At 44.4% G+C, this 11,012-nt stretch overlaps 1 protein-coding gene across 1 annotated transcript; it reads left to right on the plus strand.

Annotated features, from left to right (window-relative positions):
• The first annotated feature begins 2,877 nt into the window (after window positions 1-2,877).
• On the plus strand, window positions 2,878-10,598 carry LOC127023021 (zinc finger and SCAN domain-containing protein 21-like). The gene is made up of 5 exons (XM_050906911.1): window positions 2,878-2,936; window positions 4,007-4,079; window positions 5,890-6,549; window positions 8,320-8,421; window positions 8,502-10,598. Exons 2-5 carry the CDS (start codon window positions 4,007-4,009, stop codon window positions 8,810-8,812), a joined length of 1,146 nt encoding a protein of 381 aa, XP_050762868.1. The 5' UTR covers window positions 2,878-2,936; the 3' UTR covers window positions 8,813-10,598.
• The last annotated feature ends 414 nt before the right edge of the window (window positions 10,599-11,012 follow it).

Consider the following 11,012-nt stretch of genomic DNA (forward strand, 5'->3'; position numbering starts at 1 on the left):
TTCAAGCCTGCAATGTTCTGATATCCTTTATTTATTAATATTTCCATAGATTTTAGGGGGCTACCAGCAAATTAAGTGCCACAGGGCTTTGGGAGGGAGGATGGGCAGAAAGGATGACTGTGATAGTTTGACTTCTTGTTTAATACATGCCAAGGAACTTCTTTGCATTAGTTCTTTCTTCAAACCCAGCAGCTAATCTGTTACTGCTGTCGTAATTGCCCGAGTGACAAATACGGGGTGAATATTTTGAGTATCTTTGGTTTTATGCAGTGCTCCCTGGTTTATGCTTGTGTGGGTTAAGTTAGCTGTTTCATCCCAGCATCGCCACTGGAGCTTACGTTCCGCCGATATTCACCATGGCTTTTGAAGTCTTTTCTTGAGTCTGTGCTTCCCATGATAGATTCTCCTATCCTGTAAGCATGATTTACAATCACCAAAAGTCAAATCCTTTGCATTTGAGAAATTCACTTCATTATTCTTCCTTGAAAAACAAGAAAATTCTCAAAACCAGGGAGCCTGCCAAACTCCAAAATGCATCTACCAGATACTACCAAAACCAAAATGCATGGAGTAAAAATAAATGTGGTGAATCATGCTTTAATCCTAATCTTAAACTCCTTTGATGCTTTTCCAATTATTCGTACATTACAGTTTTTCAAGTGTTTTTAAGTAGCGTTCTTGGCATCCTCAGTTATTCAAATAGCCATACTGTATATAGCCATGCTTTGTGTAATTTCTTAGTTTTCTTTGGAATGTGGTGTGCCTTTTTTGTCCTGGATGATTTTGGAAAGCTTAAATTTGGGCCGTATTCAATTACAAAATGGCGAAAACATGCAATAAATCATGCTAGAGTTTATTATATATGAAAGTGCTTTCCATTTGAGCAAATTGCGTTAATGCTACTCTAGACTGCAGGTTGTTTGTGTCAGGAAACACCGTTTCATTTTGTGTTTGTACAATACCAAAGTACAATCGTGTTTTGGTCCAGTACAAGGTCACCACGAAACTATTGTAATATAAATATAGTACAATAGTAGATCTCCACCTGCTGGTTTTTTTCATACATTACAGCTAAAATTAGACTGAACCACTGAATTTTAAGAGGGAAAAATTATTTTGGCAATAACTTCTGTTTCTTCATTTAAGGAAAGAAAGGACTGTACATAGTACTCAAGCTGATAAATTTGTTATCCACTGGCAACCTGACAGATGCCACTGAGATCCTGGGCACCTGCACATTCCAGATAGCTCTGCACTGCTGATACGGAAAAGCAACCAGTTCAGCTTTTCATCAGGGAAGATGAGAAGTTGCAATGCGGTTTTGTCTCTGTTCTCCATTTAAGCTCTGTGTAAGCAAAGAGCAAATACATGGGTCTTTCCCTTGCTGTTGTTTTAGGCTTTATGTGGGTAGAAATATAACAGTTTGTAGGTTGCAGCAGGAGAGTCTGTGGTGGTTGTACTTGGAGGATTATTATGGCCATAATTATTTGCAGGTCACTCTTGGATCGGTTCTCTGACAGGTCACTCATGATCTCTACTTACACGCTGGCTGCTTTATTTCTCCCATAGTAGGTGTTCGCCTTTCAGAAAGAAAGAAGGAGGAACTGTAAGGGAAGAAGAGGCTTCTCCGGAGGAAAGAAGGATTGTCAGTAAGATTTGGTCTTCTCTGAACCTCTGCCTCAAGAGTAAGGTGAACTGGTGCCTCCTGGGAGAATTCCTTAATTTTCCACTGAAGAGGAGCGGAGTAGGAGATGTGGTAGGAAGGGAGTGGCATTTAACTCTTGTGGCCTTTGCAAGCAAATACAATGATATTTTATATTTTAACTTAATTTTTGGATTTATACGATTATATTTGACTCTCAGGTATAATTACAAAGAGAGTTTTTGCAGCAAGTATTTCTTTTTCTAAAAACTGTTTTAGCAAAACTGAAATATTTTTGGAATATATCAGCTTTGAGAGACTTTAACCATCTTTTGGAAAGGAACAGCCATCGAAAGCAAACAGAATATTCTGTTATAATGTGCACGTGGAGAATATTTTGTTTCCACATTCGAATGGAAAGATGCAGCCCACCTTGTTCACTGAGCTCTTGATCTGTGTGCACGTGGTATGGAAATGAAGGTCAGTGAAAAAGAACTGAGGATATCCCTGGATAAAACAGGGAAGCAGAACTATGGGGCAATTTAAGCTGTGGAAAAGGCCAGCTCATGGAAAAACTGCAGGTGAAGCTCAGTACCCAGAGAAGCCGGGAAAGGAAGTAGCAGAGCCACAGAGTCGCTTCTCCTGCCCTTCTCCACTGCAAGCCTGCAGCATTACATTTGCAGCATGTCCAAGTCCATAAAACAGCACCCATCCAGGCATGTTTTGGAGGAAGCGTGTGCTGTTAGGGAGGTGTGACTAATTCATGGAGCTCGCGGGAAGGGTGCGGAGCACAGCACACAGCACAGGGCGGTGATGCCTTCCAGCATGTTTCCTCACCTCACCTTCTACCTGCCGGCGAGGGAGCCCGAGGGCAGGGGAGAGGCGCAGGGGTGCCCTGAGGAGAGGTGCTGCTGCGTGGTTAGTTCTTGAAGCTCCATGTGAAAGGGTGACCACCACGTCCACCTGTCTGTCTGTCATTTCTGAGCTCTTGAGTTTCAGGGCCCTCCCTTTGCCACAGGAGCTGCTGCGTGTTGTCCGTTGCAACAGGGCAGGTTTGCCTTTGCTTTGCCTTCCTTCCTTTCTCGCCTTGCCAAGCTGCACCCCACCAGGCATGAAAGCCCGAGGAGAAAAGCTAGCACTTCTACCAGGGCAACACTGCCCACCCTCAAAGGGGGTGCGGAGCCTCGCTTACGCTCTGTGCCGTGCAGGTGATGAGTGAAACAGTCCCCCTCTCACAGGGACCCCACGGTCAGGGCTGGATGAACCCAACGAGCAAACATGGCCAGAGTGCAAGGTAATGGAACCAACAAAGCCGCCAGAGAGCACTCAGCTCCCACCACGGGACAATTAAGGAAAAGCCCCCGCCGTAATTTGAGGGGGTGTCGATACCGAAGGGCAAACCCGAGGAGTGCCCGGTGCGCAGGTAGCTGCTGGGGCACCTGCCCGGCCGCGCCGAGCGCTGCGGCCGTTACCGCCGGCCCGCGGGGATAGCGGCTCCCCACCTGCCGGCGGCGCCGCCGGGGCAGGGCTCCCCGGGGGCCCGGGGCGGCTCGGCAGGCGCAGGGAGGGGGATCGGCAGCCCTGGCCGGGCGGCAAGCGCCAGGGGAGGCGGCCCCGAGGCTGCCGGGGCCGGGGAGCAGCCCCGCCGCCCCGCGTCTCCCCCACCTCCCCCGGCCTTTCGGCCCCATGGAGGAGGGGTGGGGTGGGGCGCACCGCTTCCCCGGGGCAAGTTGCTGCCTTCCCCTCGCCAGGGAGAGCCAGCAGCAGGCCCAGAGAGGGTCAAAGCCCGAGCCCCTGGCGCAGCAGCCAGCCTGGGAGCCCGCGGCAGGGAAGGTACGGGCCCGGGGCAGCTGCCGGGAGGGGGGCCGGGCTCACCCGGCGGCCCAAAAGCAGGCCTGGGGTAGGCTGAGGTGCTGCTCAGAGGCTTTCGGAGAGGGGTGGAGCGGCTCTGGAGGGAAGGGGGAAGCGGGAAGCTGTTAGCTGGCGGGGGTGTATTAAAGGTTGGGAAAGAAGCATGAGGTGTCGAGGCTGAGAGAAGAGTGGGACCCTGCGCCAGGAGCTGATGCAGCCCTCAGACAGGGCTTGTTGGTGTTACAGGGGAGATTAAGGTTAGATAACATCGCTTTTTATCACACTGGTCTCTTGATTAAGCTCTCCAGCTTGCAAGTCACCAAACTTCAGGTCTTTCTGGCAGACTCATCTCTCTATTTAAGGGCGGTGTTCAATAGCATGTGCAGGTTTGCACCTTTTAGGCAGCCTGTGGGTACTGCCAAAATGCACTGCACCTGTATCTGCCCCCTCCCCTTCTCATGTCTGTGTGGGAAAAGTTTCACATTCCAGGTCTCCTCTCCTCTCTTCTCCTAGATGGAGCCAGTAATAGAGTCCGTATTCTCTCTTCTTCAGGAGCCTGGGAAGAGTGATATCGCAGGATATACAGGTGAGATGTAAACTCTGCTAGTTAAATCCCGGAGGGAAGCTTGAGGCTCCACCAAGTGGTGCTGGGGACATTGTGTTCCTTCTTCAGCTGGCTGCTCTGTCCTGGGTTGCTAGGATGGCATGTGGCACGCTAGGCTGGGGCAAGGCAGTCAGTGGTATTTTGTGTTCCTTTCTGCTGTCAGTTTGTAGCAGCTGTTTTAAAATAAGGCAATACAGTTCATTTGGAGTGAAGGAAAGCCAACACACTTCTCTTTTTCAGGCTTTTTCATGGGTGAGGAAGGTCTGAGGGAATTGCACAGCTGTATCTGAAATGCGTGACTCCCCAGCACTAGCTGTGGATGGGAGTGGAGGGTTGTTCAGTTCCCATTTCACTTAGAGACCTGGGGGTCTCTGCATGCGCCTCTGAGAATAATCAGCTGCTTGGTTGTAGAGTGAGGGGATGACTGCTACTGTGAGAGGGAATCTTCTTCATTCCTCTGGGAGAAAGCTGCCTCTCAGGTGTAATTCCTTGATGTAAGAGATGAGCCCCCTCCCTCAGTAACTGGTTTTTTTTTGTTTTATTGCTGGTATTTAGATCTTGGCGTTGTGGCCATGTAAATAGAGAGCATTTTGTCTCTTCAAGGGCACGTTACTTAAGAATTTTATTCCTTGGTGTCATAGAGGTAGGACTGAAATTGCACTACTGAGTTTTACCTTGAATGTAGAGAGCCTGGTTTTTTTGTTAGTGGAATAATCAAACTTGATGTGTTAAATGGAGGTGTATGTAGTGTGAGTAACTGAGTATTTTAATGCTAGAACAAAGATGCTAATGGCTAAAAGTGCTCTATGTGAATTAATAGTAAACATCTTAAGATGCTTGCAAAAATCAAGCTCAGATAATGTGCGTCAGGTGATACTTATAATTCTATTAATGCTGAACTGATATAAAATTTAGTCAGCAGAGTAAGATAACCAAACCTTACTGTGGGGTGCATGATCATACATACTAATTTGTGAAATACATAGGTTGCATTGTTTAGGAAAGAAAGGGCCATGTTTGAATGTTTCCTGTGAGCTTCCTTGGAATGCAATTTATTTAGCTTGTCACTACAAGAAAAGTAGGCGTCATGCTAGATCTAGATAGGAAAGAGATAGTAATAGGAATTAGTTAATTTTTTTAATCAATAAAGATTTAACTCCATTGACTTCTGATGCATGAATATACGGTATCGCTATAATAATTACAACTGTTCTTGTGATAATTAGGGAAAAAACCTGATGTGCCAACCTGTAAAAGAAATAAGTTAAAATTTTTCAGTAAATATTAACTAACACAAGTGAGAAACAACCAAAACCTCCCTGTTGATTTTGCCTAACGAAGGTTAAGGGGACTTTTTTTGTGTTGAACCATCCCCACCCAAAGGCACAGCTTTGAGACAGAGTTTTAAAACTAATTTAGCAGGCTAGGAGGCTTTTGAGCAAAGTCTGCAGGAACAAATGGCTAAAAGTAGATATTTGTGATGGATAAGATGTTTCAGCATGTTCCTTTTCCTTCCTTCATTTTGGCAGTCTTCCTTTGCCATTCCCTGAGGGGAGGAAGAACAAGGAAATGGGGGGGGGGGGAAGGAAGAGGTTTCTTACCTCTCTCTTCTTCCCTGTGCCACTTTTTCTTTTCCTTGTCTTGTCTCAATCTTCACCATTTCATTTCCTCTTTGGAAAAGGGGAATCCGGTGCAAGTTGACGCTAGGCCTGAGAAATTCAGTTACTTTACAAGGAACAGCTTATCTGTCTTAGGGAAGGAGGAGTGTCAGATTGCTCTCTTACTCCATCAGGGAACTGCATTTTGAGTGACAATGAGGAAGAGAGAGGCATCCCAGAAGACCTTAAGCAAGATGTACTGCCTCAGCTACCTGAAGCCTACAGCCCAGACAGGGGGGCAGCCAGTCGGCAAAGGCAGCAGAGGGCAGCCTGTAATAAACCCCCTCAACAAAAAAGAGGCTGCAAGAAACTCGCCCTCATTGCTGATGGCCAGAAACCGCACACAGAAGAGAAACCCTACAAGTGTGCAGACTGCGGGAAGGGCTTTAAGGGACGCTCCAGGCTTCTGAACCACCTGCAAACCCACATGAGAGAAAAAATGTTTGAGTGTGTAGAATGTGGGAAGAGCTTTAGCAGGAAGGCCAACCTGGTGATGCACCAGAGAATCCATACAGGGGAGAGGCCCTACAAGTGCAAGGAATGTGAGAAAACCTTTAGCCGTACCTCAAACCTTATCGCTCACCGCAAAACCCATGTGAAAAAGAAAGCCTTTTCCTGCACCACGTGCAGGAAAAGCTTCAGTGGAAGCGCAGCTCTCTTCCAGCATCAGAGAGTCCATATAGATGAGAAGCCCTATAGGTGTACCGAGTGTGGAAATAGCTTCCTTCTGTGCTCAAACTTCATCAAGCATCCACGGATTCATTTGAGAGAGAGACTCAGTGAACACACAGCAGGTAACTGAGCTAAAATCTGTTGAGTTTTATTTCAAGCTGTACAGACTCACAGGGGCTGTATCAGATACTCTAGCCTCCATTTGTTCCTAAGCACTTCCCCTTCCTAGCTGTGGATATGAGTGGGGTTTGTTTGTTCCATGTTTGTTTGTTTCCCTTCCTATATAATATATTTACCTCTCTCATTTGAAGAAGTGCCTTGAAAATGCGAAACCTGAATTTAGACTTTGCCATGAAGGCTGCTTGGGACCTTAGACTTTGTAAAGCTCTCAGATCCCACTAATTCCTGCTTCATAGTGTTGCCTGATGTCTAGCCCTAGATCTCCAGAAGCGCTTAGCCAACAAAATACTAAGCTTAGGGAAGTGGAAGGGATTTAGACTGTGAATCAGGGCCTTGGTAATCTCTAGCAGCTAATTTTTGTTACATGTTAATATTAAATGAGCAGCTTTTCGTTGTCTGCAGTGGGAGGTCTCTGCTGGCCATCCCTCTGTAATACTCTTAGCATAGCATAAGCTGTCAGGCAAGCTGATTGTTTAAAGTAGGGAGTTTTCTGGATTTTGCAATATTCCATGTTCCATGACCAGAAGCTCTGGGATAAAAACTGTCATTGTGTGGTTTTTTTTTTTCTGTTGTTGTACCTTTACCTGGGCAGTACCTTTATACTTGGTCAAAAATGTTTTAATTTTTAATCTTGGGTCTTGCCTAGCCACCCATAGAATTGTTCTGAGTGTTGGGGTCTTGGCCACCACATCATGTAACAGCAGGGGAATTACGACATGGGGCCATATGAGAAGAAGGTGTTTTGTGTGTGAGGTTTTTCTGTTTTTTTTTTAATTTGTTTTATTTTGTTTTTCCTCCTGAAAAAAACATCTGAGCAGGAGAGCCTTTCATCTTAACTTCATTATTATTTCCATTGTTAAGATGAAATGGCAAAACTGAATTCCTAAGGTAGGGTTTGAGACCACTCAGTCCACAGATACAGAGAGGTGGCCTAGTAACTCTGCTAATGAGCCCTAAAGATGGGACTTTGCACTCCTAATTCTTTTTCTTTTTTTTTCCCCCTTGAGGGCTTTTAATAGCTTTTTAGATGTAAAAGTTTATAATTCATAAGAAAAAATATAGACTAATTTTTACTCTGGCAGTTTGCCAATAATATATATACACACTATACCTGCTATACTATACCTGCTTCAAAAGAAAGTGTGCAGACTTATTCTGGAGTAACTATAGCTACTGCATCATTGTAATTGAAGCTCCATAATAAAATTGCTTTTATGATCAAACATATGCCACATTGGCCTTGCAATGTATGGATTAGGAATGAAACTTGATTTCTGTATCTGATATGATTTCAAAGAGATTACATATTTTACTTAAGTACATTTTTACTAAATCTCAGCTGTCTATTCCTTAACAGCTCCCTTGCTTCAGCTTTGCTTCCCGGCCCCGCCCCGCGCCTCCCCCCCCCCCCCCCCCCCCCCCCCCCCCCCCCCCCCCCCCCAAAAAAAAAAAGGTACCAGGGAAGCAAGAGGAAGGTATCTTGGCTGTGATAAAACCGAAGTCTGTAATGTTTCAGGGGGCTATATCTGCCTAGTCTTTGTTCTGGTTTGGCTTAGTTTGGGCTAATATGTGACTTGAATGAAGTTTAAAATGTGGGTGAGAGGAAGGGTTGTTACTGAGCTGCCTTTTCCTTGTGTGAAAGCATATTTAAAATGCCGACCTAGCAATTGGTGATGAAGTGGGCTCTTGACTTAACACTGTCTTCCTTTTAGATGCAAACCATTCTGAATTTACATCTCTGCATCATAAAGAAGAGCAAAGGTGTGGTGCAGGGACACGTGAGATGGATCACTCGAATCTTGTTTTTGAAGAGTGTAAGTATAAAAAGGCTTTTAAATTGCCATGCAAAGTATTTTTACATAGCAAGCATTAACATTCTCTTCTCCTTGTACAGTGAAGAAAATGAGGGAAAATATGGATATGCTTCTTCTGAATCAGCAAAGTCAGCTGCAGGTCCTGCAAGAAATTCAGAAACAACTGAATATACTCCTCCCAGGCAATGATCTCATTAATTCAAACGTCTATAGTTTAGGACTTCTGCTAGGACGGCAGGCAGCTGCAGCAGCGTCTCTTTCTTTTCCCCTTCTTAATCCCAGCAGCCTCCTCCCTGAAAATAGCAGTCTCTTATCCCGGTCATCTGCTCCTGGAATTCTGCCTACCACTCACCTCCCAGTCTCTCCATATCCTGCAGCTTCTACAACTTGATCATCTTTGTGCTGTGAATGTATCTAATGTAAACAAATGCGACTACTGTTTTGTACTGTTTTCTCACTCAAACATGTGATCTCTATGTTGTAATGTTGAAATTGTAGTACCTGTGAAGATGCTGACCATACACTCAGACTTGGAAAGATACGTGTCTCAGATGCATCAGCAAACAGCAGTTGATCAAATCCAGTGCCCATTCATTTGTTGCAGCATGCAGATGTTTTGGCCAGTAATGTATTTTGTAGAGGCAGCTCAAGAGATCTTTATCACAGGAGTGTAGTTAAGTGCAACATCCATATATAAGATAATGCATAAAACTTAAGCATATTTTTCTACCTGGTGTGTCTTTAATATGTACTTGGGCAATTGGACCTCTCCTAATGAGGTGAAGCTAATGATAAAATCATCAGGGATGCTTTCAGCAACTCCTATTAAGTCCGATTTATATAGAGGTAAGCAACATGCTTATGTAAAGGTGTTCAATTTAACTGCACCTCTATTCCCAGCATCCATTTGCAAAAGCTTCCTTCATTCAAGAAGGCTTTAAATCAGGTGACCTTAGCTGATTCTTAGGCCGCATCACTACTAAAACTACAAAAAACATTTTCCATTTTTTGTTTAAAACAAGCAACTCCCGCCGTCCCGCCCCAAGCCCCAACAAAATACCACCATTCAGGTCTACCTTGCTTACTAAGAGTTTATGAGGAAAAGCCAAATTGGTTTATAGGACACTTGTTCTTTTCTTCAAAGGTGAACTCACTTGAGTCTGTTTTTTAGATATTCTGTCATATCCTATTTGGATTATTACATGTTGTTGACTGTTACATATTAGTTCATTGGGGGTAGGACTGGGGTAAATAATTACTGTTTGGGGAGGAACACTGAGAAGCTCAGGTGCACCATCTTGCGAAGTCTGCGGGAGGAAAAATTCTGCCCCCGCCCCCCCCCGTTCCTGCAGGACTCTGACATGGGACCTTTTAAGGCTAGTAAGTGCAGAGTTTTAAGAAGTGTTAGTCCTTTCTACCTCCCTGTTTCTATCAGTGACACAGGTTAGTATCAGTGTCATAGCCTTTAAGCTTCAAAAGTGCAAAAAAGCTAACTATGATTTACCTTTGAAGAGCTGCTGGGATAAAGAAACTTTGGGGCTTGTGCCTGTGCCAGACAGTCTTTCTCTTGAACTGACGTTGTGTTTGTGGGTTGTTGGTTTTGTGGGGGTTTTTTTTATGATGTCTTGTTAAAAGGATGCACTGTTAGTAAGTAATAAAATATGATTTAGATTTTAAGAATGGGAAACACCACTTCTCTTAACAAGTTGTCTTGTTGGTGACAGTGCAGTGATGTCAGATTCTGGTCCGAAGGTAAAACTCCGTGGGATCAGGTATGACTCTCTTTCTGTGTGTGTGAATACAGACTGTGAAAATCACACACTGGTTCTTATTACGTAGGATTTTGTATTAGTCTTAACTCAGTAGGATACTCATTTAAGCCAAATTGGGAGGCCTTAAAGGGCATTCCTTCAATGTGAACTTGTACTGAAATGTTTGGGGTTTGTTTTCCATCAGTTGAGCATATTGGAGTTGTGTGGCTCTAGACTTAAGAAGTCCGATAAGAGTTGCTAACATTCTAATGAAACTGGGGTACTATTCATAATTTCTTGGATGTTTAATTTCATTTTGCTTAGAAACAGAATCCTCTCTTCAAAGCAATGGTTAAAGTTTGTATTTTAGTGTGTTTTTAAGATGTTCAATATTAAAAAGTTGCATTTTTGTTAGAAACAAATCTTTGCTGAGCTTCTGTCCTTTATAAAAGAGCACCAGTGCTTAGACTTTGATACCTGAACTGCAGTTCAGTTATGCTAATGTTTGTGCCTTCCCTAGCTCCTTCTGCTTTCCTCCCTCTGCCTTCCCCTTTCCTTGCATTAGGCATCTCTTTACATTTCTGCCTTTGGAAACTCCTGAAAAAGAAAACATAACTAAGTCTGCCACTTCTGCAACTTAGACCAGGTAGGAGGAATCTCTTATTTGAGGACTTAGGTAGGATTTTTGCCTGTCGGGAGGGAGTTTGTATACGATGTTTGTGTTCGTAGGTGGCAGGCTCAGGAGCAGTTTGTAGCAAACCTTAGGTGAGCTACATCCTTTTGTGTTGGTGTTCTCTAATGTGTGTGTTGGGTCCCATCTGAACTCGAGGATAAAGTCCT

Source organism: Gymnogyps californianus, chromosome 1 (genome assembly GCF_018139145.2).
Source record: "Gymnogyps californianus isolate 813 chromosome 1, ASM1813914v2, whole genome shotgun sequence".
NCBI lineage: Eukaryota > Metazoa > Chordata > Aves > Accipitriformes > Cathartidae > Gymnogyps > Gymnogyps californianus.